Raw genomic sequence first — 13313 nt, 5'->3', positions numbered from 1 at the left:
CGAGACTGCGGAAACCATAAATGCCGTTTGGGTCAATGTAATATGGGACGATATAATAATTCCAGAGTCAAAACTGCGACCCAAGAGAAAAGGATTCTCTAGCTGTCAGCTCTCTCACAACAGCGCAGATGTCTTAGGAGCTGAACCGGTAAGTTAAACGTGCACGACTATGATTCTTCCCTGGTGATTTTCACTCGTGGTTGTTGGCTGGTTGGGTGGTGAGAGAGATTCAGGATTTTGGTAGTTGTTTAGGAATTTTCCTTTTTTGTGGTTACTGGGATTAAGTGAAATTTCGACTGATGAATTTACGAGAGCTGACACACCATCCCTTTGTCGGTACAAAAATGAGGATGTCAAATTTCGTTGATCGAGATATCTCCATCCTAATCCTGATGAGTTGTTTTCTTGTCTGGCAAGAACACAGATCCCTCAGGAGCTCACAAAAAAACACATTCAATTTCCCATGTTCCGTTTTTTCTCTTTTGATTTTAACGTTGTCAAGAATATGCCGGAGCTTGTAGGTTCTGTAACAGAAGAGAATGCAAAAGACTAACCTTTTCTGAACCTCAGTAATAAGATAGAAAGAAAATGGATGAGGTAACAAGCATCCAATTCCATAACCATGTTCTTAATTTCGAAAATGCTAAAAACTTACTGAATGACTACTGGGTTGTGCAAATTGAAACAAAAGTATACGTCTTCAATCCTGATCCTCTGCGTATGTCATTTTCTTTTTCATATTGAAACCGTGATGACATCCACACCACTGGTTCAGTAATGTTCTTTATAGCAACTATCTGTTCCTTGTACATCGATGCCCATACCTTGTACGGCTGAAGTAGATTACATTACTCAGGTCTATGGTGAAGCTGTATAATTTACATAAAAGGGCAAGGCCTCGATGCTTTGTGATTGCCATCAGCAAGTCCTAATATTCCTCAGCAAAAGCGAGGTCCACTGGTTTCTGTATTGTGTTCACAGAATCAGAAGTTGACCCTGCTTGTTTTTTCTCATCCCTTCTGGTACTCTCTATCAGCTCTGTCGCATACACGTCCCAAAACGACCTTAAAGGTCTCAACTTACCATTCATACTATTTTCTCTCTCTCTTAGCTTAGCTTCCTCCTTCAACATTTTATGACGGCGCCATGAGCATTGAATAAGACATGCAGCCCACGTACGCCACTGATGTGAGTAGAACCTAAACTTGTGCCTCAGTTCTCTGCTGTGCAGTCTTCTGAATTGCGACGCAACAAACTTTAGGTCCTCAGCAGCAAGAGAATATGCTTCCACTTCTTTCACAGCTTTTACTGTGCGGGTGGAAGAGGGGAGCACAATACTTGGGCGTGGGTCAAGGGCCCATGTTAGCAGTTCTTCGCCACAGAAGTCACCGGGGATTAGACGAATTGAGTTGTAAAATCCCATGCGTCCACCGTCGGTTGTCCAGGAGTCAAGGTGCCCTCGGAACAGGAAGAACATCTCTCGGACTGGATCACCTTCGCGTACTAAGTACATGTTTCCTGTGCACAAAACAGGCTTCAGCCTCTCACATATTGCGTCCAGTGTCCTCTCATCCATTTGATTGAAAAGTGGCACCTGTTAATTCCAGATGTAGATGAAGAAGAGTCGGTTCTCTCTGGGAAAGAAAATCACTAGCTGCTTCCAAAATGAAAACTATACTGCAACAACCGATTCATAGAAGCATATGTGATTAGACAGCTTACACGTCGAACTAGATCAAAGCAAAGATGGCGCTTGATATTTCTGCGCAAGTCCATCGGGAAGTCCTTGAGAAGGCATTCTTCATCAACACCTCGAGTTGCCACCCACTTGTATTGGTCGTACATCCGAATAGACTCCCTCAGCTCGGGAGGTATATGTCTATGGTGCATCCATTGCTCTGTATCTGTCCTCTTGAGCCTCCATTGCTCTAACTGGTTGTTCGTAGTTTGAAGGTATTGCTATCGGTAAAAAGTGAAACAATATTTCACCATCATGACAGGATGTGTGCATAAATGTAACTGATAAACCTAATTTTTAGTAATAATGATCACTTCAGAAACCACGCAAAAAGCTACCACTATTGAACTATATTTACAAAGTAGGGAAAGCAACATTATCGAATTAAGAAAGGCATAGAATGAATCCCCGAACTAGACCACCATCTGAGTAAACTCAAGATGCTTGAATTGCTTACTTGCATATTTCCGACGACCAGGGTAAATAAAATAAGTCCAATAATAGCAACCACGATTGTGAAGATTAATTCTGCAACATAAGTGCTTGATGTAAATTCAAGGTTTTGCCCCATGCAGCTGTACACATCGATCAGAAGAGTCTTGTCAGTGATGGACAGAAAGCACTCAGCATCAATACTAGTTAGTGAATTCACAATTCTGCAAAATCATGCCTTCATACTTCTTCCTGTCATTGAAAAAAAAAATGACTACATTCGATTAAAGATTTATTTTTTAGGAAGTAGAGACATGCAGGATCTCAAAATCGCAGTAGCTGCAAGACAAAAAACAAACAGTTCTTGCTAAGTTCCTATTGGATGTACAAGAAAACATTCTAACAGTGTTGACATTCCTGTATGCTTTAATCGACCAGTGAATTATAAATACTCATTGTTCAAACTTAAAGCAATGACCAGTAACCATTCTAAAATGGCAAATTTTCCCGCAGGCCCAGTAAACAAGTAGAACTGAGAATACCTCAAGTTGTTCAAACCCCACCAGAAACTGTAAAAGTACTTGCTGAAGAATTTGCAGCTTCCAACGGAATTAGTCACAGCATTGAAATATATGCCAAATTGAATGGGGCTACTAGTATCGGTTCCATTACACAGAGTTGTGACATTGGTTGACCCATACCAGGTGACCCTACCAGGGTCTTGTGCGTAGCGACATTCAAAGAAACTGTACTGGCATGCTGGACTTTCTTGATCACAGACCATCCTCCAGCAAGACATTTGTCGCCCAAATGATAGAAGATACCAGAAGGCTCCAGTAACCTATCAATGTACAATGGAAACAAATAAATTGCTCTTTCATGCAGCCTAACGAGGACCCCGATTACATAACCTTTTCAATAAACAAAAGAAGATCAGAACAAGACTAACTTTATCTCCTGAAATGATGGAGAGAATGGATCAAAAAAGCATGTCACAGACCTATTAATGGACACTCGAGTACAAATATAAAAGTGGCCAGATTATATGGATCAAAACAGCGTGTATGTCCCTATTTGTTAAATCTGAATTGCTCCATGGACAAGCTCAAAATACAAAGAAATTGTCTGTTTAAGTGTATCTTCTCTTGGATTAAAGACAGCAGTGAAATTTGCTTGTTGTCAATGAAGTTAAAACATCGCCAAAACTTGTTTTGGACATATAGGAAAAGTCTAACTCCTTGTTTGGGAAAACTGAATCTAAAAAGAAGGCCTTGCTACACTTACATGACTGGCCAACAGGTAGAGCATCAGGTTGAACGCAACCCCTTCCCATGCTTTCTTTGCTAATCCACCACCGGCATTACTAATTTGCGACCGAAGCGGAAGAATAAGAAAAATTCTTGGTATGTACTGAAAGAAGATGACCAATAGGAACAGGTTCTTCGTTTTTGTCGTGGCCGAACCGGGAAGGGTAGGAATTATTGCCCAGATCAATATCTAAAAGGACAGATTTCAATTAGTTCCAGTGATTGCTTCATGGTAATTAACTGTTGTAATTATAATTAAACGAAAGGATGGCACCTGAGGAAAAGGGAGTGCCACGTAGAGATCAATCCAGAAGTGGCTCCGCAAGTATCTTGACGCAATCTTTCTATAATCTATCACAAGCTCTCCTCTTCCAAACACCCGGGAAGAGGGCGCAACAAAAGCTGTGTTAAACTGAACAATGACTTGAATAATGTAAAAGACATCTGCTATCGATCTTATGACTGTCAAGAGGATCTTGAGGCCATATGCATAATAAAAGCACAGATAATTGTCATCGACCGATGGCACATAAAAGAAAAGAGGGTCCACAAATAGACTGATCAGGCAAGCCGTCAAGAAGATTCTGTTCCACAGATGAATGGTCAGACCTCTTGGATCGAAAATCTTATTCTTCGCCTTCTCATAGTCCTCAGAGAATACTCTGCGCAGAACTTTGGATTTCAAGTATTTACCAGCCTTCCGGCTGGTACTCCTAAACAAGGCCAAGTTTTGGCTCAGGGAGTCCTCATTCGGATTTAGGTTGCTCAGGCTGTCTTGCTTCGCTGTTGGCAGTCCCATGGAAACGAATTCATGTCCTTCTCTGTATTTTATGCCTATCAGAGTGATGCCTCCAAACATGCAATTCAGATTTTTCGCACACGCACAGTCACAGATGATTGAACTATCATTTGTCATAAGATCTTTTGAAAAGCTAAAGCACTAAAGTTTCCCAGAAATTCAAGAAAAGAGAGCTTTACCTTGCAATTTTGGACATCGAATTTCTACTGCCACAGGTCGTTTTTGCACCCTCTGCCAATCGTTCCTCTGAATCTGTATTCAGTTCGTGGTAGAATGAGGCCTCCACCAACTGCAGAGAATAAATAATCTCAAGAACGACAGTAATGAAGATAATATTTCTGTGCTTCCTTGCTTCGTCAGATAAGATATTGAAAAAATGAAAAAGAAAGCACACTCAAACATGAGAAATTCTCTTGGTTTTTTTTATCTTTTTTTTCCCCTAGGTACAAGAATCTGGAATAATGACAGGCCATGATGGTTTAATGTAATATATAATGATTCCAACTGCATGCCAAAAGCAAAAGGAGTGGTTCCAGCTGAAAGAGCAAAACTGCTATTTTCATTTTCCGTTTCTTGTACCGAATCAAAAAATGAAAAGAGGATTACAGCTCTTGCATCAAAGTCTAGAGATGATAGAAATTAACCAAGTAAGATGCATCTGCATAACCGTTATCATAATCTTGACGTGTGCTCCTATGGATCTAGCGCCAGATGATGCTGATGTTTTCCTTTTTTCACTTCAGAAGAATACTACACCCGATGTGGTAAGTTGCCATGCAGAATGCAATCAAGCATTAGACCTTTTAATACTTACTAAAAGCTTTTTGTCCGATAATTGTGTGTACTTATTGGCATCTGTAATTTGCTGAAACGAAGTAGGCCTTGAGTCATGTTGATCGCTTGGTGGCAATTCCCTGTACCTTCATTGCATCAAAAGTTTGCTTTCCTTCCGTAGGCTGGTAAAATAGTGCAGAAAAGTTAAAACAAAGCTTTGGTTCAATCGTGTGTCTGGCAAAATATTACTTTAGATAGTTGCAGTGCATTCTGGGGACTGCTGGGATTGGCTGGATGGCTAATAGAAGCAGGCCAGATTACGTGTATTTAAAGTCAACTGTCGGTCCTGATGTCATTTAATCGTATTGCATCATAATAAGACGTTGCTTCATTCCTCAGTTAAAACTGAGTCGAAAAAAAAGCAAAGAGTTGACTTTGGCAATAATGAAGGTCACCCAGTTCATATTCAGATGTCACGAGTGCTTGGAAACCGGGCTTATCTCGGACTGAGTGTGATTTGAACTATATGTGTAATGTCCTCTCTAACGAATAAGGTTAGGCGTGACTCTCCTTCATTATCTCTGCAATATTGGATTTCTTTTGACTTGGTCAAAAGAGGCGGCCTTTTTTTTAAATAAATAAAAAAGGAAAAGAAAAGGAAGAGTTATAAAAAGAAATTATGGAGGGCAAAAAAGAAAGAAAATGAAAGAGAGAGAAGAAAAGAAAGGGTTTCTCGCTACACACCATGGAGACCCCACCGGATTAATTTCATTTTGTAGTGCTCGGATTACGAGATCACCGGCTTGAATTACTACATTGTTTGATTTTGGACATTTCCAAGTTTTTCGGTTAGTGGCAAGTAGGACGAGAGCGTTGGGATCTTTTAGTAATTAGATTTTTGGTAAGAGACAAGATAGATTTATATGTCTATAGATAGTTGTTGGGTTTAGTCGAGTTATGTATACATACTCTTTTTGATGGATTTTAAAACTTCGATCACTCAATCGGATTACTGTTTATCATATACATAGAGGTAGATATATATTTGATAACTAGTTAATTATTGTTATGTTTGAGGTTGCGTCCTTCAGATAAGAGGGCAATTGTGCCATTTCCTCTATTCTCATTGAAGTTGTCACACCCCAAATCCTACATGGATTGGGGTAATGATAGAGTTGTCCTTCTATCTGAAGGACGTAATCTCAAACTATATTCAAAAGTCTAGCTCCCAGTAATTACCATTGATAGCACTCTTATATTATCAACCACTAACTAAGAAACTTGAAAAATTTGGGAAGGAAAAGAGTGAGCAACCACAACTCAGTGAGTAGTGCGTATCTCTTTTAAGCAGATCCGGCATCCACTATGTACTTTACAAAATAATATTCAAAACTCACTTATCTCAATTCTAGCATGTAATACACATACAAGATAATAATGAGGTACATTGCTTTGACATAACAATTAACGTATAAGAAAACATTCGTTAAATTGATAATAGCATAATAAACATCAATAGTTTAGTCCATTAATCAATCTCAACAACTCACCTTAATGGTCTATTCCATTGATCAATATCATCAAAATCACAAACTAATGGTCAATTCCATTGGTCAATCTCGGGCTTAGATATCTAACCATGATCACGCGTGATACCTCGTGAGAATGTGACCAAGCTCTCCTCTTGGCAAAGTCTCTACTTATGTTGTGAATAGCAAGCCCACAAGGATATCCTAATTTAGTATATATACTTACAAACCACTCAATGCGTCTACAATGATATTGAGTATAAACCTCTTGTCCAATAACTCCCCACACATCCATAAACTATTTCATAAATTACAACACGTTTCATAAACCATTCCAAAATTCATTTCATAATATGGGTTCACGAAGTAACATATATCTTTCACAACAACTTTTCTAGAACATTTGTCAAACCATTCACAGATACCAAATCGTAGTACTCGATCCCAAATTTTATGTAACGAGCATGCTTTTAATAACTTACAATTTATCAAATGTTTATCGCTTTCAAGACTTGAGTTTACAAATTCAAAGAAGAGATAGCACCACTCACTTGCAAAACTAAACAACAAAACTTACTTGAACGAGTGATCTCATAATCATATCAATTGAATGAGAATTGACGTGAAAACCGAGTAAAACCCTACCTCAACTATGAAATGGCTATACTAAGCTTAAATCATAACAAAATGACTCCTACATTACAACAAATCACTCACTTGAAGTGACTATTCAAACATAAATGCAACGTGGAACTTGCTCGCAAAACCTAATATTCTCACTTTAACCAAACACTGCTCTAAAACAACTCAAGTCATTTCCCACTTCTATACGACGCCATAATCCACAATTTGCATGAAATTCCAAAGTTGAACAACTAAAAAATCGGACTTCACGGCTCGATTTTCACAAAATGTCGAATATATGACCTAGCTCTGAAAACTACTCTGATTGAAAGAATGAAGGGCTTAAATCCTTACCAGGCATTGCGATAGTGAATTAAATTGGCTTGACGAGGTGTATGTGACAAGTACCCTCTTTTTTTCTTGCTTCTTCTTCTTTTCCTTTGCTTCTTTTCTCTCTCCGCGCATGCTCTCTGTCCATGGCAAGTTGAGCTCACTTTTCCTCTCTTCGACTTTTCAACATTTTTTTTTTTTTTCCAATTTGGGCACCACCACTCTTGACCTGGTCAAAATTGAAAGCTAATATTATAGAGTTCAGTGTTATGTGTTAGTTTATAACACTTTAGTCTTTTGTTAGGTACTAAGATATATGTTTCACTTTGGGTCGAAGTGATCTTCAATTCTGATTAAGAGAAATATGCTTCGCTTTGTAAAGGATAACGAAGACAAGTGAGTTATTTTGATACTGAGAATATATCTTAAGTATCTACAGGTGCAACTTTGATAAAGAGATAAAAAGATCATTATGATCTAAGTCTTCACTTGCGGGAAGTAAGGGATGAGTGCCACCAGCCTATCACTAAAACTGATTGAGTTGAAGTTTGTCAAATGTTGATTGATTTGCATCCCCAAATGAATGAATTAAGTAGAAGTGTGGCTGTCAATTTGGAGAATGACAAAGAATGCATTTTCGTCCAATCTATAAAGGCGACATTTATAACCGAGTGATAAGGTAGACTAGTGATTAAGTGGTTAAATAAGAAGAGAGTAGATTGCTTGTGCATATGGACTTTAATTTTATAATCAACTTTGTGGAACAAGGATTGTGGAAGTAGTAAGTTGTGACCTAGCACGGTGTCTAAAACTAGGGGGCACTAGTTAGAGATGCCACTTCTAGACACTGTGCGAAGCACGTGTCTAACAAGTAGTAAGCAAGCTTTTGATAGGAGCTTCCAGTGCTAGTATGGTAATCCGACGCTCAGTCTAGATACGTTCCTTATTTTAATGTGCCAGTACTCATACACCCTGTCCCCCTTAATTGGAGAGAAAGTTTTTCTTCCCTCGCTCATAGGAATACTTTGGAATTTTATGTCCCAGAGTTTAGACAAAGCAGTTTTAGGACATACTCATGTCCAAGTAACAAAGTATTTGATAAGTTATAATCCTTTAGGAATCTAGGTTATGATTTTTAAGCAGTAAGAATGGTATCCAGATAAGGATTTTGAAAGTGTTAAATAACATTAACCTCATGTAGCAAGTGATGATTCTTTGGGTTTTTGGATAATATTCTAGGAGTCGCAAGTTATTGATTACATCAGAATATAATTCAGTCTGAAAATGGTTGGGCTTTAATTATTGGTATAATTAGATAAATTTAGATAATAAAGTTTTAAGTACAATTTGTACAATGAAAGCGTCAATCCTTCAGTGATAAGTCATGATCATTTTTATGATAAGTTATGATCTTTAGATAGTAAGTTGTGATTTTGAGAATTACATTGTGATCAGTTGAGATAGGTTACTATTTCCTGATTAGAAAAATAGAATTTATATTGAAAGCTTTGATGCGTTATATAGCGACATTTGGTATAACAAGAAATCATTTTTGAAGTTAAAAACTTGAATTGTCTTTTGAAACATATATTTACTTGTGGCTTATGGGTCGAAATAATATGCGTTCTCATTATGCTTGTAGCTTGCAAAATTCTGAGTAGCAGATTATGATACTGTAGATACTGCCAATTTCAGTTGCGGATTTCTTCTGGTAATGAGGCGAGTACTTAAGTCTTTGGTTTAAGAAATGAGAAGTTTAAGTGATGATATCTTTAAGTTGAGAACTTGAGACCATCGAATTTAATAGAAACTAGATAAGTTTTTATCTCAGTGAATTTGGAGTTATAGGCATTCAATTGTAAGTGATGATCTCTTGAGTAGTGATATCCTTTAATAAGATTTGTGGTTTTAAGATACGATCGTCTGAAATCTCAGAATCTAGAAAGGACTAGGGTAAATTGTTTTGGGAATCAGTTGAGGTTGGAATTTGAAGAAAAGGATTATTATTTTAGTATTATGATAGGAAGTACACGGTTAACTTCCAATGTAATGATTTTGTGGATCTTGTCTTGTGTGTATTAAGAGTTAATTATCTCGTGATACTTGATGGGTAAATTTTGAAATAATGTGATCTTTTAAGCATGATAACTTGTAAATAAATTCTGGTGGATTCATTCGAGGATTGTGATGCGAAATGGGAAGACTAAGAAATAAATGCAAAATTAGAAAATGTACAGCAGAAGTGGATGGAAAAAGGAATTTTCCAATTTCGGTGATGCAATATGATTAGGTCAGGCTTCTGCCTTCAAACATTTGAAATCACATAAAGCACAACCTTTGTGGTGATGAATGCGAAATATTTACATTTCACAGGAGTCAAAACAACATTTTTAGTTGAAAGAGATGAACATGAGGCAGGGGGGGGGGGGTGATTAGAACTTATGAAACATTATGATTTGACTATCAGCTACCTTCTAAGCAAGACAAACGTACATTTTTACTTGAAAGAGATGAACATGAGGCAGGGGGGTGATTAGAACTTATGAAACATTATGATTTGACTATCAGCTACCTTCTAAGCAAGACAAACGTAGTAACAGATGCTTTAAGTTGTGAGTCTTGGGAAAAATTCACAAACTTATTCACTACTCAAAAGTCTATTTTGAAGATATAAGAAAGTAGATTTGGAGGTGTTGGTTTATTAGTTTAGTGCTCAATTATCTAATCTCTTAATACAACCTATCTTGATTGAGATAATCAACTCTAGATAGAATGAAAATTCCTAGCTAAGGTAAATCAGAGAAGGAATATAAGGCACACCTCTCTTTCAAGAGGATTTGCAGAAACAAGCAGATTTTTAATGGTTTCCCGATTGGATGTGGATCCCTGATGATTCGGAGTTCAAAAAGAAGATATTGCAAAAAGCTCATAACCTAATTCTCAATTCTTGCGAGGGGATTGGAGAGAATACTCCTGGTAGAATTCAAATGAAGAATGTTATTGTACAATTTGTCAATTCATGTCTATCTTATAAAAAAATGACAATTGGGCATTAATAGGTGGATGGCTGCAAGCTTTTAAGGTACTAAATGGAAGTGGGAGCATGTCACAATGTAATTTATTATTGATCTACCGAGAAGCCAAGCGGTAAGAATGTTATATGAGCTATCATTTATTGACCGAGGTCACATGAGAACTTAAAGAGTTAAAGGCACAAATACTCTCATTTGTTTGAAGTTAAGGTATTCAAATTTCAAGAATCACATTTCGTATAAAGAAGGCATATTATAATATTGGCTTTCCTTTAACTTGGTCAAAATGTACGGGTTTTTGTAAAAATAGATGAAGAAGAAAAAAAAAAGGAAGAGATATAAAAGAAAAGGTGTAAGTACATAGGGAAAAGAAGAAAGGAAAGAAAGAAGAAAAGAAAGGGTTTCTCTCTACTCGCCATGGAAACCTCATCAAATTGAATTAACGTTGTTTCATATTTCCTAGATTACGTGATTGTAGGCTTGAATAGCTATGTTGTTTAGGTAATTGTAGGCTCGAATAGCTACATTGTTTGATTTTAGGCATTCCCAAGTTCAAAATATCTATGGATAGCTGTAGGGTTCAATTGAGTTTGGATATGTACATATCCTCTTTTTTTATGGATTTTAAAACTCTTAACTCTTCAGCTGGATTGCTGTTTATCAATTATATATATATATATATATATATATATATATATATATATAATAATAATAAGTTAATGTTGATTATATTTGAGACTACGTCTTTCAAGTAGAAGGATGAGTCCCTATATTTGTTGGAGTCTGGGCGTGACAACCTCATATAGAAATATGCAGATGAGATTTGTACACTACCTATGTATTTCATAGTGAAAAGTAGATGAGGTTATTTATAGGTTTTACGATATGACTATGTAAGGTTGCACAATATTACAATATCTATTACACTTAATACCGTCAACCAAGGATATGCACAATGAAGGAGACGTATGCCCTTTTATGAGAAATCGAGAATCAAGGGAGATATGAAGAATCTCATTTTTATTTCCAACATCCTATCAAACTCAAGGTGGCGTAGAATAAGTCTAACTGATGTTTGGAAAAAAAAAATGAAAAAGAAGAAAACCTAGGTGGATTAGTGAAGACATCAACAACAGTCTAATCAAGTGATGAAGTTTAAGACAAAACGAATGATGACATGAAGACGTAATATCATATAAAATTACAGTCTTTTTCATTGTTTGATGCACTAATAGAAAACATTGTTATGTGCTATTTAAATAGCACTCTACTTGTCGCATTAAATGACTGTCCCACCGTTTTGACAAACTCTCATCTCTTCTAGTAAACATCGCAACATAGAATTGCCGATAATCGTATTAGCAAGAGTGTGTTAGTCTACTTCCTTACCACATCAAGCGTCGCTAGCCTAACTTTCGCTACACCATGAGATTATTGAGATACCTAAAAAGAAACAACAGGTTAACACATGTCAAAAAATCTAAAAAATCTAATACAATATATGAAGATCAACCCTATTTTCCGATAACGCGCGACTTAGTGGGGTCAGCGCCCCATGACTGGGGGTTTACGTGAGGAGCACCAAAAAAAAAAAAAAAAACAATATATGAAGCACCAATACTTTTCGGAAGTTTTCGTGTCATATCGAGCACTTCGACACATGTCTGACACTCTCTAACACTTTTTGATACTCAGTTAACACATGTCAAAAAATCTAATACCTGATCAACTTTTCCGACACTATCCGATACTTGAGTTTGAAATTTCGATATGCGAATTTGAAATTCTGAAATGTAATTCCAACACTTGATTAACTCTCTCGATACTTGAGTCCATAATTTGACATACGAGTTCAATATTCCAACATACATGCGGTCAATTTTTAAAATTTTCAATAAATGAGATGTCAAAATGTAAAAATGTAAAAAAATAAAAATGATAAAAATAATAATGAGGGAAAGAAGAAAAAATTGTCTTATCTTTTCTTCCCACTCTCATTTCCCGTGACACAGAATTCACCCTCAAGTTTGTTTGTTTGTTTGTTTGTTTTTTTCATTTCTCTTTTGACACAATCTAATACACAAGTACAAAATGTGGATCGCTTGCTTTTTTACTCTTATTGGAATGGAGTTGAATTTATCAAATCAAAATAATTAATGATGCTAATAAATGGTGGATTAATGTTTTTAATGTAATATCATTCTAGGCTTATTATTATTATTTATTTATTTGTGAATTTGAATCAAATTAATTCGATTAAAATAATCATAAAAATCATAATTTATCATGTATATATAAAAATATATATTTAATATTCAACTTGTATTGACATGTCGGAATTCTTTAGTTTTTGATAAAGGACGTGTCGACATGTTGTATCCTATCGCGTGTTGTGTATCGATGTCGATGTTACTTAGGCAACAATTAAGGATTCATGCCTAGTCAGCATCAAAATAAGCTCTTAACTGAAGGTAGAGTGAATAGAATAGTGAAGGCCATGAAATAAAGTATCCTTGACCTAGAGAATAATCCAAGTAGCTAAGACAGGGATAATCATATGTGGCGTGGACATGAACTAACTGACAATATGGATTTCAAGGATTTTCCAACCTTGTCGATATTCTTCAAACCTAAATTATGATGTGTGGCATCCTCATTTGAGTTTAGGCCGCTCGCCTCAGCTTGCTTCTCTGTTGGGAGCCTGAAAGAAAAAAATTATCTCCTACTCTGCATTTTATTTCGGTTATA

General features: G+C 36.5%; 1 protein-coding gene across 6 annotated transcripts; it reads right to left on the bottom strand.

The window, feature by feature from the left end:
- Positions 1 to 612: 612 nt before the first annotated feature.
- On the bottom strand, positions 613 to 5283 carry LOC104421651 (protein CNGC15b). 6 transcript variants are annotated; one of them, XM_010033674.3, is made up of 8 exons: positions 5091 to 5283; positions 4456 to 4565; positions 3752 to 4298; positions 3455 to 3667; positions 2713 to 3011; positions 2196 to 2313; positions 1723 to 1959; positions 613 to 1594 (listed from the first exon to the last, which is right to left on the bottom strand). In XM_010033674.3, the coding sequence occupies exons 2-8, from the start codon at positions 4470 to 4472 to the stop codon at positions 929 to 931; spliced, it is 2097 nt and encodes a 698-aa protein (XP_010031976.1). In that variant the 5' UTR covers positions 4473 to 4565; positions 5091 to 5283; the 3' UTR covers positions 613 to 928. The 6 variants fall into 6 exon arrangements, with proteins under 6 accessions (XP_010031976.1, XP_010031978.1, XP_010031977.1 ...); XM_010033676.3 differs by lacking the exon at positions 5091 to 5283 and adding an exon at positions 4921 to 5058; XM_010033675.3 differs by lacking the exon at positions 5091 to 5283 and adding an exon at positions 4671 to 4868.
- Between the last annotated feature and the right edge of the window lie 8030 nt (positions 5284 to 13313).

This window comes from Eucalyptus grandis, chromosome 10, assembly GCF_016545825.1.
Source record: "Eucalyptus grandis isolate ANBG69807.140 chromosome 10, ASM1654582v1, whole genome shotgun sequence".
Classification (NCBI taxonomy): domain Eukaryota; kingdom Viridiplantae; phylum Streptophyta; class Magnoliopsida; order Myrtales; family Myrtaceae; genus Eucalyptus; species Eucalyptus grandis.
Note: the sequence above shows the minus strand (reverse complement) of the source record. Positions and strands in the feature narration are given on the sequence as shown.